This window comes from Astatotilapia calliptera, chromosome 7 (assembly GCF_900246225.1).
Source record: "Astatotilapia calliptera chromosome 7, fAstCal1.2, whole genome shotgun sequence".
Classification (NCBI taxonomy): Eukaryota; Metazoa; Chordata; class Actinopteri; order Cichliformes; family Cichlidae; genus Astatotilapia; species Astatotilapia calliptera.
Genome location: NC_039308.1, coordinates 34,417,756 through 34,441,770, shown reverse-complemented (window position 1 = coordinate 34,441,770; position 24,015 = coordinate 34,417,756). Strand labels below are relative to the sequence as shown.

General features: G+C 41.1%; 3 protein-coding genes across 3 annotated transcripts in view; 2 read left to right on the top strand and 1 right to left on the bottom strand.

Annotated features, from left to right (window-relative positions):
• Positions 1–5,904, bottom strand: part of rab27b (RAB27B, member RAS oncogene family) — a 78,145-nt gene extending 72,241 nt beyond the window's left edge. Inside the window, exon 1 of the mRNA XM_026174483.1 lies at positions 5,229–5,904. The gene's annotated coding sequence lies outside the window, so the exon portion shown is untranslated. The remainder of the gene's footprint in view (positions 1–5,228) is intronic.
• An 8,549-nt stretch (positions 5,905–14,453) lies between these two features.
• On the top strand, positions 14,454–17,812 carry LOC113024916 (E3 ubiquitin/ISG15 ligase TRIM25-like). The gene is made up of 2 exons (XM_026172220.1): positions 14,454–16,184; positions 17,808–17,812. The coding sequence occupies exons 1-2, from the start codon at positions 14,579–14,581 to the stop codon at positions 17,810–17,812; spliced, it is 1,611 nt and encodes a 536-aa protein (XP_026028005.1). The 5' UTR covers positions 14,454–14,578.
• Positions 17,813–19,175: 1,363 nt separating this feature from the next.
• brcc3 (BRCA1/BRCA2-containing complex, subunit 3) lies at positions 19,176–20,282 on the top strand. The gene has a single exon (XM_026174482.1). It carries the CDS (start codon positions 19,321–19,323, stop codon positions 20,101–20,103), a length of 783 nt encoding a protein of 260 aa, XP_026030267.1. The 5' UTR covers positions 19,176–19,320; the 3' UTR covers positions 20,104–20,282.
• The last annotated feature ends 3,733 nt before the right edge of the window (positions 20,283–24,015 follow it).

Below are 24,015 nucleotides of genomic sequence, written 5' to 3'. Positions count from 1 at the left end.
GTGCCAGTCAGCTCTTTAACGCTGTAAAATAAACGTGGGATCTTTGGATCCAGCCAGCAATTGAGCTTCAACTCAACTCGATTATTTCTGCCAGGAAACATTTGTATAACTAAAAGTTAATTCTCCTGACAGACCATACTCTCAGGAAAGCCAACACGCAGACACCATGCTCGACCTGAAGAGGAGTGTTTCTGCAGCAAGGCCCTTGCTATCAAGTGGAAATCTTATCTATGCATTAATCATCTTAGGAAGGCTGAATCCTGCTGTTTCTGGTCGATACACTGCAGGTGGGTGGCAGGAGGAAGAAGAGGAGGAGAGGGAGGGAGTGACAGAGAGCCAGAAGGAAAGGGCAGAGTGGTTAGGGAGACTGTCTTGGAGGCAAAAGGTCACTGTGAATCATCACAGCAAAACACCTAACGTGAGCGCCCCTATTCTTCCCGGATAAACCTCAAAGGTACCAACTGCATTTTCAGACTTTAGAACGGAAGCTGCCAATACAACTCGGGAAATGGCATGAAACTTCCATAAGCCTGTATATCTTGAAATCGGTCTAATCCAACTGTGATTCCATATGATTGTTACCTCAGACCAGCAACACAGAAATTATGGAGGACCAGAGAAAACTGTTAGCCCTCAAGTTTTTTCAAAAGCAGGACAAACTGTAAGCTTCCACAGAAAACCCATCCAAGCACAAAGAACACTACAGATAGAAAGAAAGATCCAATATTTAAGTGCCTTAAACCAGCACTGCTTTTAACTGACACCAGGTGGCAATGCCTGTGGTTGGAAAGCGATTTCTGGTGCTATTAAAGCCTACAGGGAAACTGCTTTGACCTCATTGACTCTCTTGACTGCTGGTTGGCACTGTGCTGCCTCTTCAAATCTTAAATCTTAAAGTAGAGTTAGGAGTGAGAGATCCAGATCATGGAACCTGCAGATCTCTGCGATACCGCATCTTTGGTAAAACTGAAGATTTTGAGCGCCTGGGAACGAGAATAGTTTGATGTTGCATGAACCATAAAACAGCATTTATAGCCCAGCCTAGTTTGCAATGCACATTTCAGATGAGACTTTAAAATAAAGAGAAGTTAATGAAGGAGAGTACAAAACACAAACATGAAAAACCTGATTATTTATGACTTAACCCACTTTAAAAGCATTTCTGCTTCAGATTCAGTTGGGATGCTTTGTGAGTTTGCCCAGGTAAGAGAAACCATTTGTCCAAATTAGGATTTATTGACACCTTAAAAATTCCCACTGGACACTCCTCATGTTACTGACCCAGAAACTGTGATTAACAGGTGAGCAACCAGGTCACTGACAAGATGAATTTAAAGGTTTCTGCACACAAATCTACAGACCTCTATGCTTCAGATGCATTACTATACTTAGAAAAATAACACTATGCGTGTGTCCACAGAGAGTGTCAAATGGACTCGGGCTGGTTGATATGTTTAAGTTTTCCAGTCAGCTGCTGCGATCCCAATATCCAGAGATTACGACCATTTTTCAAAGACGACAACCACGGAAAAAACTTTATGGTACAAAAACATCTAATGTCACCAGTTTAGGATTATTATACACAGACCTAACCAAAGCACTCAGAAGGATGCCTTACAACCTCGAAATAATCAAGTGGCAACAGCACAGGCTTTTAAATGGGGAGGAAGTACAACCACACAGTTTTCTAAAATTGTTCTCAAACAAGAACTTTTCAGAAACGCTCACATTTTCTATTAAATGTTACCTGCTATTTATTTAGCAGGCTGAATTCTGAAAAGGTCAGGCCATTAAATACAATAGGAAAAAAAAAATAACCAAGCCTGCTGCTAGCAGCAGATAGCTTCACCGAAAAGTGTTCAACCCTAGCACTGAGTCTCATGGTGACAAAATTTCATGTCATGTGAGCTTCTTTAAGACAATGAAATGTGATGAGATTCTCTCTCTTACCTTTATTGTGACCTCATGTCTAAAGTCTGAATTGTTCATTTAAATCTTTATAACTGGATGATCGTCATAGATGCTGCTTGTGATCAAGAGGTTACGCCACAACTCGATAATGGAGCATGAAATAACAAGATGCCTCTAAACGCATGCAAGTTTGCTTTTACAACTCAGATGATCAATCTTTATATTTAACTCAGCTTCTGTCACAGACGAATTGCTGCACAAACGTGAAGTGTAACGCACGGGCTGTCATGTCATCTTCCCATGAACTGTAAAAGAGCCCCGTTTTACTCATATCCAGTAAATGGAATTTAACCATGTCCCATCTCAGAGCCTCCCTTTGTAGAAGTATATTTCATGCACCCACATGTCACACTGTGGCATTTCTGTGACTCACAGCTGATCTGGGGTCACATTTAGGGATTAATATTCAGTGAAATTCTACACGTAATTTACATTGCACATTTTACCCCTCAGCTGAATTACTGAAATCTAAGAAGGATTTTTAGCTAACAGACATACACAGGCATTGCTTGGCTTTGTTGAAGATTAAAAATTCACTGACCAGTTTTTCTGTATCAGTAGTTCACATCACAGCAGACCTGACAGCACAAGCAAAGAGCAACTTTTCCCTTCGCCTCATTCGTCTTTATTAATTTGTCTTTTTATGAAATTTGACCAAATGAATAGCAACTCTAAGGAAGCCGAGGCCTTTAGTGTGCACACTAACACCAGCACAGATAACAGGCCGGCAAGTCAGATGTTATTTGTAATTTCCATTATGAGCCTATCAGCAAGAAATCAGCTTGGATTCACTCTGCAGAAACAATAAAGCTGCCAGCAGCTCGGGGGATGCCGACCGCATTACCCATCCAATAAAGGCTGCTTCCGCTAATTACCTCTGCTCCTTCCATCTTTGTTTACAAACTGATTTATGAGTCAACAAAGACTCCAAGAAGAAAATACTCATTACTGTCACACCTCATCTGTGTGTGGACATGAAATATCATTTTCAAATTAGGTGAATTTACCTGGATTTAAAGCAAATGAAAAAATTGTAATTGTTTGCATAGGCCAGCAAGACTTCTATTCTCTTTACCTTATTTAAATTATGCACATTGACAATGAGTAGGAGAGTCATTTTCATATTTTTGTTTAATAAGAAGATCTCCATTTGAGCCCTGGGAAGAGAAATGAATCTTTTGGGGTTGCATCAGGAAGGCGGAGGGTATAAAAGTCTGCATAATCAAAAATGCGGAGCCACCCACTGTGGGGACCCCTTGTGAATAGAGTACCCACTGAAAGTGGCTTCTAAATTATAGTAAAACTGAATATTAATTACCTCACCGGGACGTTTAACGCAGTTTGTCTGCGCTTGATTATGATGATATTGTTTCTATGCATGCTTCCATATCGACATTGAAACCTCGAGTCTGTTTCACAATGCATTGCAATTCATCACAGGTGGTTCTTTTCATACTCACCATTGTATCTTTTATGAAGAAGTGGGATGATGCTCCCTAGCAAACTGAAGAGAGGGTGCTTGTCTGCTTACCAGAGGGGCCGATGGCACGATATGGCAGCCTCGCTTCTGTCAGTCTGCCCCAGGGCAGCTGTGGCTACAACTGTAGCTGCCTCCACCAGTGCGTGAATGTGAGAGTGAATGAATAATTGAATTGTAAAGCGCTTTGGGTGCCTTGAAAAGCGCTATATAAATCCAATCCATTATTATTATTATTACCTCAACTCCTTGACTGAATTTAAATAAAGTACCTACAATGTCAGGTTTCAGGACATTTAAACATCATCTGTAGCTCGTGTTCACACTGAGCTTGGGAAAACTGGATTCAGATTCATTGCTGCCTATAAATGGAACAAGCTCCAAAGAACTATTAAGCTGCATTCTCTGTAGGGTTTTACGTTTGTCTATCTGCAACTGTTCTTGTACGAGTTGGTCTTCATTTGTGTGTATAATGCATTTGTCCCTTAACTGTGCAGCTCTTTGTGTCAGTTTTTGAATGTTGCATGTGTATGTTTGTATGCAGTCCTCTCTTGAAAAAGAGATCTCAATCTTAGTTAGCTTACCTGTTAGGATTTAATAATAAAAGGCTAACCTTTATGTTTAAATTCCATTATGGAAAAAGAGAAATTTTACACAGAAGATAAAAGGTAAATGGACTGGTACTTATACATCACCTTGCTACTCTTGATCCCTTTGAGGCACTTTCTTACTACATGCATGATTACAGTGCAGCAGGCCAAAGGTAGGAGTACACTTTAGTTGAGGTCGCCAGTCGATCACACGCTGATATAATTCCCATAAAAATTTCTGATACCGATTCCTGCTGAGACTGTTGTTCTTCAGCTACAAGGGTACAATTAGATTTAAAGAAACACATTTCTAAATAATATTTCAGGGAGACAGAGGAGATGCAAACACATAACCTTCCAGTTAATAATGGCTGTTCCATGTTGATTCTAACAGGTAAATAATGCCAGGTTATCTTATACTTTCTGATTTTAGCTCATATTAATTTAAGGCCACCCTTACCTCTGACTGAGTGCCCCTGGCAAACAGAAGGTTTGAACAGCAGGTGGGTGAGGTTTCTGTGCTTACAGCCAAAAGTGACATCATACAGAGCCAAGAATAACTCATTAAAATAAACTTTCGGAAACAGAGTCTTCTATGCAGGCTACACCAAACTGTGGTTCGCTTTCTGGTGGCTTCAGCAGGCCACTGCTTTGTGGGAAAAAGAAAACAAACCCCACACATGAAAAGGTTCAAAGCAAACTGTTGCTGTAAAGTTGGAGCCGCACCGTTGTGCAAGACATCGCTTTATCTTTCGCATTTACCGGAAGCACAGCTTCAAACCTGAGGTTTAACGCAGCATTTCTGAATTTCACTCTCACACACCTGCCTGTCAGGTGAAGCAGCTATCACGTCACTTATTTGCACGTGCGTGAACACCCACGCAGACTCCAACTACGATCACAGTGCACGCGGACTCCAAAGAGGAAAATGCACGAGAGTCGTTTGCGTAAATGGCGTAGAGGTGCAGCGGGCTGATAACAGACTGTTGGTCTGGAGGCTGCAGACACTTTGCTCCTCAGCAGATCCTCCAGCAGCCCTGCGCCGGGGCTATGACTCATACCGCCTGCCTGCTACCGATGCTGGACACGACAAGTAACACGCACCGAACACCAACAAGCAAACACGCGTCTGCGCCAGGCACCAGCCGAGCCCGCAGGAAACATTCCGCTCTTTTCTTTTTGCCACTCACCTTTCTTTGACGTTACAGAAACAAACTCAGATCCTCCTCTCAGGTGTCTGCTTCTGCCTGGCCAGTTCGTCTCCTCCTCCTCCTCCGAGACGTCGCATCGCTCCCACAGTCCTGTTCGAGGGGTAAATCCGGGCAGAGATCAGCAGCCTGCCCGGAGCGCAGCGTGATGTCCCAGCGGGCTGTTTGTTGGAGCTACAGGCTGGGGACAGCTCGAGAGTACCTCTGAGAGTCCTGCGAGTCTGATGGATGTCGCACGGCTTCCTTTAGGGTGGAGAATAGACGATCGAGCTGCTTTCAGGGACTCTCTGTGACCTCGGATTTTTCATCTTTTTGGCTAAGACGTGCATCGATGTGCCCATACTGTGACTAAATATCAATAAGTTTTTGTGTTGATATTATTATGTGATATGTTCTATATAACAAGCACGTTATTGGTAGCGCACTCAATAATAAAAATACAACATATTGGTTTCATTATATGGAATGCCATTTATGCCAATTTAAAGACATAAATACACAATAAATATTAGGCAAATAATTCTGGAACTGTGCTATGAAAGTCCACTTTGATAATGCTGATATAAAAAGATACTTAAAGTGTACAAAAAATGCTTGTATGAATGGGTGTAAATAGGTGAACAAGGCAAAGAGCGCTCCAATAAAAGTAGAAAAGCACTACATAAAAACCAGTCCATTTACCGTACATTCAGTGCCTTCACACACACACACGCATACCTTCATACATGTCACTACCAAGCACTTATGTGCAGAATCTCTCTCTCTCTCACACACACACACACACACACACACACACACACACACACACACACACACCTTCATACACCAAGTGACTTTTTGCACAATACTCCGTCTTTTGCACATTTCTATTGTACTGTAGTGTAATTGTACATTGCACTTTATGTAGTTCTGCGTTGATTGTGTCTTATATGTCATATGTAGCACAATGGTCTTGGAGGAACGCTGTCTCGTTTCACTGTGTACTGTACCACTGCACATGGTTGGAATGACAATAAAACCACTTGACTTGACTTGTATTTATTCCAGGTTTTGGGGGCTTGTAAATGGAAAAAACTGCAGCTTCTTTAATTCCATTTGAAAATGAATCCAAAAGCAAGTAAATTCCCAAAGACTTCCATGTTAAAAGTTTTAACTTTACTGCATTAAAAAAACACCTGCGGAGGTTTAATATTTGTAAAACATCCCAGTGTGCTGTCAATACAAGTGAAGCTGAACTTGCTGCGAATAAATATCAACCTACTTTACAGAAACACAGGAAGGAGATGATACAGAGCCTGCAGATGTTTGATTAGTGAATCATAAAACATGTTTTTGGGGGTCATGTGACCTTTAATTAAACAAGAGAGGCCACCAAGACCACGCCCACCTTTAAAGGAATGCCATGATAACAATGCAAATCAATCAATGAAAGCAAAAACATAAAAAGCAAAATCAAAAGAACACATCAACATAAGGGACGTTTAAAGAAAACACATGCGTTCACACTGCTCAGTGCCCCACATGGGATTTCAATTGATTAAAAGGGATTAGCATATCTAATTTTACAAGCTTCTCCAGATTGTTCCACTTGTGTGAGGCACCGTAATAGGAAGCCAATTTGCTGCTCATAATGTGAACAGAAAAGCTTTTGAAACATATGTTTGGTTGTTGTTGTTTTTTTTTCTTTAATCTACCAGTTCTGCTGTTCCTCAGCTTTTCTGTTGTCCCTTGATGTTTGAAGCTCTTCTGCATAAAATCCACCATCTTTATCAGGAAATGTAGCAGATGCTGTCATCTGACAATAGAACCAGGTTTCATGATTACTATGCATTCTTCAATCCACTGCATTACATAAGGACCATAAAGGACCCTAATTCAATGAACCCCGTAAAACTACCCCCTGCTTCATACACCATAAAAAAAGATGGATTATTCAAGCTTCGAATGCATATATCACATTGCATTTATTGTTTGAGGTATCTGTGAGAAAGCGAGTTCTTACATTTCCAAACTCAAAGCACAGATTAAAGAATCATCATAACCGAAAATAAATAAAATTTTAAAAATAATTATATTTGACAGGAAACCTTTAGAAGTGTAAGTATTAAAATTCCTACAGGACTTGAAGGCACCTTGGTATGAGCGTGGTTGATACACATTCATCCCACCAGAAAATAGATGCGTTTGCAGGGTCCTAGCGCCTACAGATACTTTCTCATTCACTTTGGTATTAATGTTCAACAGGTGGAAACACATTTATTCTACTAATTTGTTTTTATTTTACATAACAAATAAAACAAAGACCATTCAGTAATTAGTGGCAATTCTTTTTAAGAAAATGTTTGATATGTTAACCCACTATGCCATTTAAATATGGGATTATATCAAAAGTTTTAATTTGATTTAGATCTCAACACAAATCAGCTACGAAGCCATATGTAAAACATGTCGGAGATGTGGTGTTAGGGAATCCTGACCAAACTGATGGAATTCCAGAAAGTACCGTCAGATTTTTATCCACCATGTGAGGGACCAAGCAGCCAAGGCATAGAGGACACATGTAACTCAAAGAAAGAGAAACATAATTAATATAACAAAACATTTTAGAAAAAACACACAATGCTACTATGTGCGTGCCTCATAATATCAATGTTAGGTTTAGCCAAATGATTAATGAATTATATTAATGAAAAAAAACTGCAAAACAAACTAATAAAGTGAACAAATGGACTGATTTACCCCTGTGTGGCTGATGCCATCACACACCATGAGATACCTCCTGGAAAGCATCTGATTAACAATATCAATTTCCAACATGGTAAGCATCCCAAACACAGTGTGAATGCAGTATAAGCATACCTGAATTTTTTTTTTTACAAAAACAAACAGTATAGAAAAACAATACAATTTTAGAGTGTTTTAGTGCAACTGACAAAGTAAAAATTTTTAAGGAGAGGAGCTCAGGCTGCTTCCTTTCACAAATATCTAACACATTGAACTTTTTTACTGGGCTTGACTTTAGTTTTTCCTCAAATCTTAGTCTCAGCATCTACGTTGTCATGGATACCACATGTCTCTGTAAACGTGTGAGGTGCAACGTGAGCTAGGGAATAAAAATACAGAGACCTTTGGAGCGAGCTTTCAGTGACTGTGCTTGATATAGTGGTTTATGTGCATGTGCTCAAGTGAAAGAGTGTGTGTGTGTGTGTGTGTGTGTGTGTGTGTGTGTGTGTGTGTGTGTGTGTGTGTGTGTGTGTGTGTGTGTGTGATCATGCATGTGCTGACTGAGTTCATGATTAAACTTTTTACCACCGCAAATTGTTACCATGGAGATGTGATTCAGAATGTCACGTTTCTCCACTTAATTAGCTGGTAAATATGGACATACTTGGAACAGAGCCTGGTCTTCCATCAAAGTCAAAGAATAGGGAAAAAAAAACAGTGAATAAAAGGAGAACTTGAATAGGTTCTTGGAACATCTGCTCATCTCCATTACCAGCACTTCTTACATAACGTGCAATAACTCTCTGCTGAATGATAAATTGAAAGAAAGACCAGCATAAAGTGTTCTAAGCCCCTGTTTTGGTCGATGCCATAAGCACCTATACTCGAGTGTAACCTGTTGCAGTCCACAAAAAAAAAAAAGATCACAGCTTCCGATTCCTTGAAAAATAACTTAGTGAAGATCTAAAGATCTAAGACTCTAGATTTACAATTTTTCAAGTTTGGAAGGTCTCTTAGAGCCATTTTTAAACAACTGTAGATTCCAGGATCATCAGTTCAAACAACTGTACATAGGTACAAGTTATTCATATGTGTCACCACTATGGAATGAACTGTCACCGTCAGATGAGTGGAAATTGGTTAGGATGTGAAAGAACAACCAAGTAACCACCAATTCTCAAGACTGCCATGGACTGGAAAGTGCTGGAATGCCAGCATCACTGTGCACAGTGAATTGGGTTTCACATCACCGTGGACTGAAAGGGTGGTGATGAAGAAGTGCAGCTCCAACACCTTCAAGCTCGACTGAAATTTTCAGCATTCCACGTGGACAAGCTGAATTTGTTCTGGAGAAAAGTTTTTTGGTCAGATGAGACAAAGACTGAGATATTTGGCCACAATGACAAAACGTATGTTTGGGGGAGTAAAGGTAGGTCTTTCAAATCTATAAACACTATACCAACTGTCCAGCATGGTGATGGTAGCATCATACTCTGGGGCTGTTTTGCTGTCAATGGTACAGGTACATTGCACAACGTGGATGGAATAATGATGCTGGACTGCCTCCAATTTTCTTTTTTCTCTTTTTACTTTACCTGAAATCAGCAAAATGTTTGAAACTTGGATACAGTTAAGTGTTTCAACAGATTAATGGTCCCAAATACACATCAAAACTGGGTTTGGAATGGATAAAGAAGGCTAACATTAAGCCTCTAGAATGGCCTTCCCAAAGCTGTAAGCATGCCAAGAAACCATAGCGTTAAATCTACCAATCTACCAAAAAAATGTGTTTAACTGTGCCAGGATTGTGCCAGAAGCTTGCTGATGGCTTCAAACTTTTGTGCCCAATTCTTGTTTTATTAAGTCATTAAAGATGCAAGCTGTAAAATCATTCCACCCTGAAAAGAAAAGAGTTAAATGAAATCATTAAAAGCCCCAAATTACCACTACATTAATGCCCCTGATGAGTGTATGTAAACCTGAGACCACACCTGGATACAAAAGATGGATGTGGCCTCCATGATGACACTTATTTGTTTGAGGACTTCCAATTTGAAACCTTAAGTCGAGCATCTTTTAAAACAAGATGTTACAAGCACACGGATCTCACTGACAAACTGTAAGACACTGAATGGTCATACAATAGATACTTGACAACTGACTGCAGGCCAGCCCTAAACCATACCCAGCTCATTTTTGACTATAATGGGGATCATGATTTACAACCTGAACACCATGCTGTATTCAGTGAGATTTAATCTAGCAACGGAGACCATATACAGAGCATGAATCAAGGAAGAAGGGGCTATTTTCCCACAGATTTCTATTCATCTTAGTTTTTCAGCCAAAGAACATTCATCCTGTTGACCATTAGAAAGGATGCAGGATGAGGTACTTGAAAATTGGTGTATTTGAAGACCTAGAATTTTTTTTTTAATACACAGTAGCAAATTGGTATGAATGCATAAAGGAAAGCAAACAACACATCTAATGTTTTGTTGTTGTTTTTTTAAACAAACATATATATATATATGTATATGTATATATATATATATATATATATATATATATATATATATATATATATATACACATATATATATACATATATATACATATACACATATATATATATATATATATATATATATATATATACATACATATATATATATAATAACACCCAGCACGCCCCTGCGGGCGGTTTATCCTTCAAGCTCGGGTCCTCTACCAGAGGCCTGGGAGCTTGAGGGTCCTGCGCAGTATCTTAGCTGTTCCCAGGACTGCGCTCTTCTGGACAGAGATCTCCGATGTTATTCCCGGGATCTGCTGGAGCCACTCGCCTAGCTTGGGAGTCACCGCACCTAGTGCTCCGATTACCACGGGGACCACCGTTACCTTCACCCTCCACATCCTCTCGAGCTCTTCTCTGAGCCCTTGGTATTTCTCCAGCTTCTCGTGTTCCTTCTTCCTGATATTGCTGTCATTCGGAACCGCTACATCGATCACTACGGCCGTCTTCTTCTGTTTGTCTACCACCACTATGTCCGGTTGGTTAGCCACCACCATTTTGTCCGTCTGTATCTGGAAGTCCCACAGGATCTTAGCTCGGTCATTCTCCACCACCCTTGGGGGCATCTCCCATTTTGACCTCGGGACTTCTAGGTTATACTCGGCACAGATGTTCCTGTACACTATGCCGGCCACTTGGTTATGGCGTTCCATGTATGCCTTGCCTGCTAGCATCTTGCACCCTGCTGTTATGTGCTGGATTGTCTCTGGGGCATCTTTACACAGCCTGCACCTGGGGTCTTGCCTGGTGTGATAGACCCCAGCCTCTATGGATCTTGTACTCAGAGCTTGTTCTTGTGCTGCCATGATTAGTGCCTCTGTGCTGTCTTTCAGTCCAGCTTTGTCCAGCCACTGGTAGGATTTCTGGATATCAGCCACCTCCTCTATCTGCCGGTGGTACATACCGTGCAGGGGCCTGTCCTTCCATGATGGTTCCTCGTCTCCCTCCTCTTTCTTGGGTTTCTGCTGCCTGAGGTATTCACTGAGCACTCGGTCAGTTGGGGCCATCTTCCCAATGTATTCTTGGATGTTCCTTGTCTCATCCTGGACTGTGGTGCTGACACTCACCAGTCCCCGGCCCCCTTCCTTCCGCTTAGCGTACAGCCTCAGGGTGCTGGACTTGGGGTGAAACCCTCCATGCATGGTCAGGAGCTTTCTTGTCTTTATGTCAGTGGCTTCTATCTCCTCCTTTGGCCAGCCTATTACCCCAGCAGGGTACCTGATCACGGGCAGGGCGTATGTGTTGATGGCCCGGATCTTGTTCTTACCATTCAGCTGACTCCTCAGGACTTGCCTGACCCTCTGCAGGTACTTGGTGGTTGCAGCCTTTCTAGCGGCCTCTTCATGGTTCCCATTTGCCTGCGGGATCCCCAGGTACTTGTAACTGTCCTCTATGTCTGCAATGTTGCCTTCTGGTAGTTCAATCCCCTCAGTTCTGACTACCTTCCCTCTCTTTGTTACCATCCGACTACACTTCTCCAGTCCGAACGACATTCCAATGTCATTGCTGTATAGCCTGGTAGTGTGGATCAGTGAATCGATGTCTCGTTCACTCTTGGCATACAGCTTGATGTCATCCATGTACAGGAGGTGGCTGACAACTGCTCCGTTCCGTAGTCGGTATCCGTAGCCAGTCTTGTTAATGATCTCACTGAGGGGGTTCAGGCCTATGCAGAACAGCAGTGGGGACAGAGCATCTCCTTGGTAGATCCCGCACTTGATGGTAACTTGTGCTATGGGCTTGGAGTTGGCCTCTAGTGTTGTATGCCACATCCCCATTGAGTTCCTGATGAAGGCTCTTAGGGTCCCATTGATCTTGTACAATTCTAGGCATTCCAGTATCCAGCTGTGGGGCATTGAGTCATAGGCCTTCTTGTAATCAATCCAGGCAGTGCACAGGTTGGTCAGTCTGGTCTTGCAGTCTCGGCTGATTGTTCTGTCTACCAGTAGCTGGTGTTTTGCACCTCTGGTATTCTTGCCAATTCCTTTCTGTGTCCCGCTCATGTATTGACCCATGTGCCTGTTCATCTTAGCCGATATGATGCCTGACAGGAGCTTCCATGTAGTACTGAGGCAGGTTATTGGTCGGTAGTTGGAGGGGACCGGTCCCTTCTTGGGGTCCTTGGGGATCAGGACCGTCCGGCCTTCAGTTAGCCATTCCGGGTGTCTCTCGTTAACTAGCAGCTGGTTCATTTGTGCTGCCAGACGCTCGTGGAGTGCAGTCAGCTTCTTCAGCCAGTAGGCGTGAACCATGTCGGGCCCTGGTGCTGTCCAACTCTTCATACTGGAGACCCTTTCTTGGATATCTGCCACTGTGATGGTTACTGGACCCTGTTCAGGGAGGTCGCTGTGGTCTGCCCTCAGATCCACTAGCCACTGAGCATTGCCGTTATGGGTTGCATCCTTCTCGGAAGTCATCCAGGTCTTGAAGCAGGAAAGCAGCCCCAGGCCATCACAATACCACCAACATGTTTGCTGTTATGATGCTCTATTTTTTTTAATGTCAGAAGTAACGGGACATAAAACCTCCCAAAGTTCAAATTTTGGCCTGTCAGTCCACAGAATATTTTAAGTCTTGGAGATCATCAAGATTTATTTTTTTAAATAATTGTGTTCTTTTTGGTAAGCAGCGAATTTCACTCTCCCATGGATGCCATTTTTGCCCAGTCTCTTTCTTATTTGTTAGTTATTGAGTTATTGAAACATGAACACTGACCTTAAGTGAGGCAAGTGAGGACTGCAGTTCCTTAGATGCTGTTCTGGGTTCTTTGTTGACCTCCCGGATGAGTCATTGATGTGCTTTTTGAGGTTTTTTTGTAGACTGGCCTTTCCCGGGAAGGTTCATCATTGTTATAAATTTTCTCACCAAGGTTCGCTGAAGTCCCAAACCCTTAGAAATTGCTTTGCAACCCTTTCCAGAACCAATAAACCTCAATGATTTTATTTCTTAGCTCTTTCTTTAGATCATGGCAGGATGTGTTGCTTTTTGAGATCTTTTAGTCTACTTCACTGATTAATCAGTAATCAGGCCTGTGTATGAATGGAGCTGTAGCTAATCACAGTGAATCCACGATTTAACAAGAGGGGCAATTACTTTTTCCACACATGGTCAGGTAGGTGTTTAGGTAGGTGTCTCCCTTAAAAAATTTAATTATCATTTAAAAACTGCATTCTGTATTTACTTGGGTTATATTTGACTAATATTAAAATTGCCTTGAAGAGCTAAGAAGATCCAAGAAATCAGGAAGGTGTCAAATACTTTTTCACTGGAGTGCATCGGAGGGTGTAATGTTTCTTAATAATCTAAATTTCTATCATTATTTGGGGGCTTTTGTCAGTCACAGGGCCTTAATATTGTCCCAACTTCCCCCTAAATAGGGCACTCCTGTGTGGAGTCAAATAGCTTAAAGTTTATTTTAGAATAGTTTGATATGGCTGACAGGCTGTGAGATTAATCTACATCTAGTGTAGCATTAACATAACAATTAAATGGGCAGTGAGTTCATAAGGGTTCAAATGGATTATTCAAGCCCATCACACTGTGCCACACGTGGCAAAAGTAAAACATGATATCATGGCAATATTCATGTAAGGCTGACATAACTGGCTAAGTCCTGACTGGAGTGTTTAGGCATCATTGGCAAACTTGAACAGCTTCTATAAAAGGATAAAGTGTATTGCAAAAAATGAAAACAAACATGATGAATTAATTTTATGCGGCAGGAATGTAAATACATGCTGTCCCTTCCAGGAAATGGATGTGACTAACTCCTTAGTCATCTCCGGATTCCTGTTACAGCCTCCCCCACAGCTTTCATGTCTGCAACTTCCTGCCTCTTACTGCACTGGTGGAAAGGGGCTGGGTGTTGGAAACATGAACATATAAATGTTCATTCATTTCAGAGAAGCAGAGGCACATGACAAAGGAGAACTAAGCTTTGGTCTGTATTTTCTACGTGTGTGTGCCTATCTGTCTGTGCACGTTGGTGTGTGTATAAGAAAGGGAAACTGTTTCACATTCTGTGTCTCTTCGTGAAATGGAGCAGCAACATATTCAAGTAGAGAAGAAAAAGCTCTGCTGTTCGATCTGTTTGGATCTGCTGAAGGATCCGGTGACTATTCCCTGTGGACACAGCTACTGTACAAACTGTGTTAAACATCACTGGGATGAGGAAGATCACAAGAAAACCCACAGCTGCCCTCAGTGCAGACAGACCTTCACACCGAGGCCTGCTCTGGTGAAAAACACTGTCTTGGCAGAGTTAGTGGAAGAGCTGCAGATGACTGAACTCCAAGCTGATCACTGCTACGCTGGACCTGGAGATGTGACCTTTGATGTCTGCTCTGGGAGGAAGCTGAAAGCTACCAAATCCTGTCTGGAGCGTCTGGTCTCTTACTGTGGGCAACACTTCCACCCTCACTATGAATCCCCTGCCTATAAAAAACACAAGCTCATCAAACAATCAGGGAAGCTCCAGGGGAACATCTGCTCTTGTCACGGTAAAGATTTGAAGCTTTTCTGCCGCACAGACCAGAAGTGTACCTGCCTTCTCTGCGCAGTGTATGAACACAAACACCACGGCATGATCTTGGCCTCGGAAGAACGCAGTAAATGGGAGGGGGAGCTTGTTTCAAGTCAACAAAAGATTAAAAAGAGAATCCAGGACAGAGAGAATGATATGAAGGTGCTTCAGCATGAGATGGATGCCATCAATTATTCTGCTGATAAGGCTCTCAAGGAAAGTGAGGAGATCTTTACTCAGTTGCTTCATCTTATCAACAACATGAGGTCTGATGTGAAGTTGCAGATTAAATCCCAGCAGAAGACAAAAGTCAGTCGAGCCAAAGAGCTTCGAGCCAAGCTGCAGCAGGAGCTCAGGTGGCTGAGGAGGAGAGATGCTGAGCTTGAGCAGCTGTCACATAGAAAAGATCATGCAACTTTTATTCAAAATTACTCCTCTTTGACATGCATAAATCAGGGAACCGACCCACGCAGGATTAACATGCATCTTCTGCAGTACTTCGAGGACGTGACACTAGCTGCGCACAAGGCCAAAGAAAAACTACACACGATTTTTACCGATACTTCCACCAAAATTTCACTGATAGAGAAAGAAGTTAGTGTTTCAGTACCATCAGGAGAGCCTAAGACCCGAGCAGAATGTTTACAACACTCACAAGTACTCACACTGGATCCAAACACAGCAAACACACACTTGTCACTATCTGAAGGGAACAGAAAAGCAACTGTGATGAGTGAAAAACAGTTATATCCCAGTCATCAAGACAGATTCACTGACATGTTTCAGGTCCTGAGCAGAGAGAGCCTGAGTGGACGTCATTACTGGGAGGTGGAGAAGAAGTCATTTGAAGTTTCAATAGCGGTTACCTACAAAGATATCAGAAGAACAGGGTATGAAAGTGGATTTGGAAATGATGACAAATCCTGGGCTTTAGAGTGTTTTCATAACAGTTATCAGTTCACACACAATGCCACCAGCACTTTAATCAGAGGCCCTCAGTCCTCAAGAATAGGCGTGTACCTGGATCACAGTGGAGGTATTTTGTCCTTCTACAGCGTCTCTGACACGGTGAATCTCCTCCACAGTGTTCAGACCACATTCACTCAGCCGCTGTATCAGGGTCTTGGTGTTTTTGCTTCTTCTGATGCTCCTGCTGCTGCTGCTGCTGCTGAGCTGTGCGAGCTAAAAACAATACTAGTGCCTGTAAGTCCTGTGTAAGTTGTGCTGAAAATCAGTGATTTCCATGAGAGTAACTGAGGGACAGGCAAAGACTTTAGGCAGTAAAAGATGTATTAATAGCAAAAAAACCAAACAAACAAAAAAGCATCTGAAGATTATAAATAAGGATATGTAACAATAATCTTGAAAACCATAACTAAACTTGAACAAAGACACAATTTGGGGACATAGCAGCTCAAGCTACTTGTGCTAAAAGTCAGTGATTACTGTAAAAAAATATTTGTGGACACATATGGTTGTTTCTATGGTAGAAGAGGGTTAAAGGCATAAAGAAAGCTTTTAGAAATAATTATTTGACCGTTTTATACAAAATACATAGATTCTGTCATGGGGACTCAAATGGCACTAAATAGTTTGAATGAACCAAACATAAAGTTAAATATTTTATTACCCATCACTGCCTGCATTGATTTAAATTTAAATAGTAGAAGCCTCACAGTGGGTCAATACAATATTTCTCTTTAAATTGCATCAAAGGTGATCCATTAGAGTCCAGTCAGGTGGCATGTTGGCCAGTTTTCATTTCAGCTTATCACAGCAGCTTTATCTTTGTCTTTGTTCCTGTTGTATAGCCACTAAAAGGGTGATGCTTTCAATGAACTGAAACAAAGGTAGGACACTTTTCTATGTAACCATGCTTCTGTGAATAATTTGACACAAACATATATATTAGAGTTAACATACTAATCTCCTAAAGAGAAGAAAATTCAGCAAAGCTTCTTCTTTTTTAAAAAAAAACAAAACTTAATATATCCCACCTTCATATTTTGCAACACTTCTGCTCTGCCTAAACAGAGTTGTGCTGTCATCTCCTGTTTACATTAGCAGGCATTCCTAAATCTCCAGAGCAATTAAATAAAGCAAACATGGAAGTGAGTCAACTAAAGTAAAGTGATAGTGGGTGTGGAGGGGGTGTCAGCAGGTTTACAGAAATCAGTTTGTTTTGTGATATGTTTTCTTTTTGATAACTAAACTGTTAAATCATGTTTTTTGTTTGTTTGTTTGTTTTAGTTTTTTAAACACATGTCAGGTTTATGATAATTATTAAAAAATAGAAAAGCACATTTAAACTTGGACTGAGCCGAGACTGTAAAGAAGATCCAGTGATTTATTTCATAGTTTGCTAAAGCTCAAGACTTTGTGTGTTTTCAGACACAAGTCTTTTCTTCACATGTTTACACTCCAGTATTATTAGCTTAAAATACAAACTCTGTAGTCAAAGAGCAGTTACTTTCAAATGTATTTTAACATTTGCACAGTGAAGAGACGTTGCTTGAAATGTTTAAACCGTGTGTTTTGTTGTATGTGAATATTTGCACAATCCTTGTTAAGTGTGTAACATCTTTTGCAATTAAAACCGTGATTTATAATCTTTATTTTCAATACAGAAATATGGATCTATTTTAAAGCACAGTATAATTTGTGTTTGTGTCTTTTACTGTAAAAACGATTTTAATACAGTTTTATTTTTAAATATTTGATTTTGTCAATGCTTTCCCTTCAGTATGAAGAATATGGCTTTGTCCTAAATGCTGTTACTGTGATGACTCTGCCATTATGAGCTTTAAATGGAGCCAGGAAGCATTTAATCACAATGCGTCTGTGCTAATAATTGGGTATTTATAACCATAAAGATGTACAAGACAGTATAGTTTTTATTGCTTATATTCAAAGCTTTTTTTTTTTAATTGCTTCTTATATTCACCTTTATATTTTTGTTGGATGGGTCAAATGTTTAGCATGCAGGACACAAGAGATGAACAAATTTGTTGTGTCATTGTATGCAGGGCTGCTTAACGATGTGTGGTTTCTCTTAATGTCACCCCAAAGACCAAGTCAGGTAACATATTTGACAAGGTTTTATTTTGGCTTCTTCAGAAACTTGGGGGTGATTTTGCGTGTGCTTTGGACTCCGTTGGTTGTGTGGAATATTTTTGCGCTGCTAAGACAAAGTGTGTAAGAAACACAATAAAACTTGTAAAAGTTACATGCCATAAAGTGTAATTTCTTTACTGGCCACACCAAAAGTCCCCTCCCCTTCTTCATCTTCTTTCATAAATACCGTAAGATTTTTAATAAGTCATCCATTTGAATTCTGTTTATCCAAAAGCTCAGTTCATATTCTTAAAGAACTGTAATGTGATTCTTCTTGCATAAGTCATGCATTTGGTTAATACGTGGAATTAGAAGCGTGGCCACTTTGAATGATCGGTGTGACTATGGCCCAGGGAGCTGCCGGTGTTAGGTGTCTACAAGGCTTTACTCTACTAGTGGGAGCCACTGAACTAATTAAGCTAACCGAGCATTTTAATGCACCTATCTTACAAAGAATATGGATTATTTGAGGCGCATTGGATTAATTTTTCAGGGTCAGGGGTTGATTGGCTGCAATGGTCTCTGCCTTGGGCCTTCCGTTTTTAATATAGTCTTTCTAAAAATAACCTAGTATTACACATTGGATTATTGATAGGAGCAAATACAATATTTCTTGATTTAGAAACTGCATTTAGAACAATGGCCTAAATTGAAAAAGTCAATTTCCACACAGGCGTCAATTTTCGCAGTGAATCATGTTTCGAAAGACAAAAAATGTCAGCAAGAAATAAAGAATGAATGAATATCTGACGTTTTGTTTTTCTTTTCTTTTTTTCTTTCAATCGTCAGTTGAGAATTTTAAAACATTAAGCTGCTGGAGTGGGAACCTTCATATTGAAAGTGACAGAAAAAAATATATTTCCGACATTTTCTAGGTCGCATTTATTAAGCTTTAGAAGCCCTAATTTACCGTAACAATTCTATGCATATAACCTCCGCAGATATTATTAACTGTACAATGGAGTGCCTCATTAGTTAATCGTGATAATAAAATAAAGGTACCGAAAGGCGGAACCCTTGTGTAAGAGGGCTGTTGCACTTACACGGAATGTTTTGGCGTAGAATGTAAGAACGCGGAAGTACGGCTGTGTCTCTCGGATTTGTTTATTTTTTCCTCCTTTTACCGAATTTAAGGGAAAGTAATGGCGGTGAGCGCAGTCCACCTGGAGTCCGACGCCTTTCTGGTGTGCATGAACCACGCGCTGAGCACAGAGAAGGAGGAGGTGATGGGTCTGTGTATCGGGGAGGTGGAGGTCTCTCGTATTGTCCACATCCACTCCGTCATCATCCTCCGCCGCTCCGACAAGAGGAAAGACCGGGTGGAAATCTCCCCGGAGCAGCTGTCGGCGGCCTCCACGGAGGCGGAGCGGCTGGCAGACATGACCAGCCGGCCGATGCGGGTGGTCGGCTGGTACCACTCCCACCCTCACATCACCGTGTGGCCCTCCCACGTCGACGTGCGCACCCAGGCCATGTACCAGATGCTGGATCAGTGTTTCGTGGGCCTCATCTTCTCCTGCTTCATCGAGGACAAGAACACTAAGACGGGTCGGGTGCTCTACACCTGCTTCCAGTCCGTGCAGGCGCAGAAGGGCTCCGAGTACGAGCGTGTGGAGATCCCCATCCACGTCTTGCCCCGCGAGGCCATCGGAAAGGTGTGCCTGGAGTCGGCCGTGGAGCTGCCGAGGATCTTGTGCCAGGAGGAGCAGGACACCTACCGCAAGATCCACAGCCTGGCGCACCTGGACCCCGTCACCAAGATCCACAACGGCTCTGTGTTCACCAAGAACCTGTGCAGCCAGATGTCGGCGGTGAGCGGGCCGCTGCTGCAGTGGCTGGAGGACCGGCTGGAGCAGAACCAGCAGAGCATCTTGGAGCTGCAGCGGGAGAAGGAGAAGCTAATGCAGGAGCTGGCGGCTCTGTGAGGCATAGGACAGTCCGGAGATCAGTGCCAGCTGTCTGTCCCAGAGGACAAGAACAATGTGCTGCCTTTATTTGAGCTTTTTTTCTGTTTTCCTACCATCCAGATGTCTGGGTGTTGAACCTCAATACTTTGAGTGAAAAGTTTCAAACTGTTGATATTAAATGTCTGCTCACTATTGAATTCTGAGCTGTTTATTCATAATTAGCTATAATTTAAAATTTTCTTCAGAATACTGACAGGTGTCCCACTTTATGTGGGACTGCACAGCATTTTAAATGCTTGTCTCCATGCTGCACAGTGTCTCACATTTTTTGATTGGCTCCAATCAAAATTAAAACATGCAAGCTGCATAACATGTTGCAGAAAAAAACGTGTGCTCATCTCTGGATAAATCCATACTGAAATGAGACAGAATAAATTGGTTGGTTTTTGCAATGGAAAAAAAAGGGAAGGCTATGAAAAGCAAGCCAAACTTTTTTTGATTTTATGGTTACTGTATTAACCATAAAATGTGTATATATACACACACACACATATATATATACATATATATACACATACATACATACATACAGCCACCGATTGTGCAAGTTCCCCCACCTAAAATGATGACAGAGGTCAGTAATTTGCACCAGAGGTACACTTCAACTGTGAGAGACAGAATGTGAAAAAAAAAAAAAATCCATGAATCCACATGGTAGGATTTGTAAAGAATTTATTCGTAAATCAGGGTGGAAAATAAGTATTTGGTCAATAACAAAAATACAACTCAATACTTTGTAACATAACCTTTGTTGGCAATAACAGAGGTCAAACGTTTACTATAGGTCTTTACCAGGTTTGCACACACAGTAGCTGGTATTTTGGCCCATTCCTCCATGCAGATCTTCTCGAGAGCAGTGATGTTTTGGGGCTGTCGCCGAGCAACACGGACTTTCAACTCCCGCCACAGATTTTCTATGGGGTTGAGGTCTGGAGACTGGCTAGGCCACTCCAGGACTTTCAAATGCTTCTTACGGAGCCACTCCTTTGTTGCCCGGGCGGTGTGTTTTGGATCATTGTCATGTTGGAAGACCCAGCCTCGTTTCATCTTCAAAGTTCTCACTGATGGAAGGAGGTTTTGGCTCAAAATCTCACGATACATGGCCCCATTCATTCTGTCCTTAACACGGATCAGTCGTCCTGTCCCCTTGGCAGAAAAACAGCCCCATAGCATGATGTTTCCACCCCCATGCTTCACAGTAGGTATGGTGTTCTTGGGATGCAACTCAGTATTCTTCGTCCTCCAAACACGACGAGTTGAGTTTATACCAAAAAGTTCTACTTTGGTTTCATCTGACCACATGACATTCTCCCAATCCTCTGCTGTATCATCCATGTGCTCTCTGGCAAACTTCAGACGGGCCTGGACATGCACTGGCTTCAGCAGCGGAACACGTCTGGCACTGCGGGATTTGATTCCCTGCCGTTGTAGTGTGTTACTGATGGTGACCTTTGTTACTTTGGTCCCAGCTCTCTGCAGGTCATTCACCAGGTCCCCCCGTGTGGTTCTGGGATCTTTGCTCACCGTTCTCATGATCATTTTGACCCCATGGGATGAAATCTTGCGTGGAGCCCCAGATCGAGGGAGATTATCAGTGGTCTTGTATGTCTTCCATTTTCTGATGATTGCTCCCACAGTTGATTTTTTCACACCAAGCTGCTTGCCTATTGTAGATTCACTCTTCCCAGTCTGGTGCAGGTCTACAATACTTTTCCTGGTGTCCTTCGAAAGCTCTTTGGTCTTGGCCATGGCAGAGTTTGGAGTCTGACTGTTTGAGGCTGTGGACAGGTGTCTTTTATACAGATGATGAGTTCAAACAGGTGCCATTCATACAGGTAACGAGTGGGGGACAGAAAAGCTTCTTACAGAAGATGTTACAGGTCTGTGAGAGCCAGAGATTTTCCTTGTTTGAGGTGACCAAATACTTATTTTCCACCCTGATTTACGAATAAATTCTTTACAAATCCTACCATGTGAATTCATGGATTTTTTTTCACATTCTGTCTCTCACAGTTGAAGTGTACCTCTGGTGCAAATTACTGACCTCTGTCATCATTTTAGGTGGGGGAACTTGCACAATCGGTGGCTGACTAAATACTTTTTTGCCCCACTGTATATGTATGTGTATATATATATATATATATATATATATATATATATATATATATATATATATATAAATTAGTATCATGAATTCCTGTTACACACCAAAACAAACTTACTATAACGTGATTGTCGCAGATGGGTTGATATTGGAGGGGTATCATAATTAGCAAGCCCCACCACAGTATAGTTTCTTTCATATGAAAAATACAGAATGTGTATATTTGCAGATACACAAGTTATGGAAAAACAAACAAACCAAAGCAAAAAAAGAACCACAACACCATTACCAGCAACATTACTGTCCTGGGTTAGCCCTGTTTTCTTCATTCTTATACTTATTTAAAATTAGGTTTTTATATTTTACTTTAAACTGTTTTATGTTTTGACTGTCTTTTATTTCTTCTGTTAGACTGTTCCATAATTTAACTCCTGCAATTGAGATAGACATAGTTCTTAAAGTTGTTCTAGCACTTTGTATCTTTAAATTCCATTTCCCTCTTAAGTTATACCCACCTTCTCTTTCTAGGAACAATTTACAGATTTCTTTTGGAAGCAATTTATTTCTTACTTTATACATTATTTGCGCTGTTTTAAGCTTCACCAAGTCTTGGAATTTAATAGCTTGCATTTTGACAAAGAGTGCATTTGTATGGTCCCTGTACCCCACATTATTTATTAATCTAATGGCCCTTTTCTGTATTATAGTTATTGTTTGTGTGTTACTTTTGTATGTGTTTCCCCAGACCTCTACACAGTAGCTCATATATGGCAGTAGTAAAGCACAGTATAAAATGTGCAGTGCTTTCTGATCCAACATATGCTTTGCTTTCCCCAGGACGGCAATGCCCCGTGCCAATTTCCCCCGAACATAAGTAATGTGTGGCTTCCAACAGAGCTTGTGGTCAATGATCACCCCAAGAAATTTTATTTCATTTACTCTTTCTAAATATACATTGTCAACACATATTTCTACTTTGATGTTTTTCTTTTGGTTTCCGAACAACATAAATTTGGTTTTATCTAGATTCAATGATAATTTATTTATATCAAACCACTTCTTTAATATCGTTAATTCCTGTGTGATCATCCCCAAAACCTGTGGCAACTCCACACCTGAACACAGTATATTTGTGTCATCTGCAAATATTACAAACTTTAAAATCTCTGATACTCTGCAGATATCATTTAAGTACATAATAAACACTTTTGGACCCAGTACTGAACCTTGAGGTACTCCACAAGCTATATCCATCAAATTAGATTTATATTCATTTATTTGTACATATTGTTGCCTAGTCCCTACATAGCTTTTTAACCATTCCAAAACCACTCCCCTAAACCCGTACTTTTCCAGTTTTTTTAATAGAATTTCATGATTAACAGTATCAAACGCCTTCTTTAGATCTAAGAAAACTCCGAGCGCATACCTCTTATTATCCATACATTCCGTTATCTTTTCCATTAAATCTATCAGTGCCAAAGCTGTTGATCTGTTGCTTCTGAACCCATACTGACTATCTGTCATTAATTCATATTTTTCCACAAAACTGTCAAATCTTTTTATGAAGAGTTTTTCCAGTATCTTAGAGAACTGGGAGAGTATTGACACTGGTCTATAGTTTGTAAAATGATGCCTTTCACCGGTTTTGTAAATGGGAATAACTTTAGCAACTTTCATTTTTTGTGGAAAAACTCCTTTTTGAAACGACAAGTTGAATATATATTTTAATGGTTTTACAATACCATCAATAACTGTCTTTACTG

Coding starts and splice junctions, on each gene's coding strand:
- LOC113024916 (XM_026172220.1), top strand. CDS start 14,579: ATGGAGCAGCAACATATTCAAGTAGAGAAGAAAAAGCTCTGCTGTTCG.
- brcc3 (XM_026174482.1), top strand. CDS start 19,321: ATGGCGGTGAGCGCAGTCCACCTGGAGTCCGACGCCTTTCTGGTGTGC.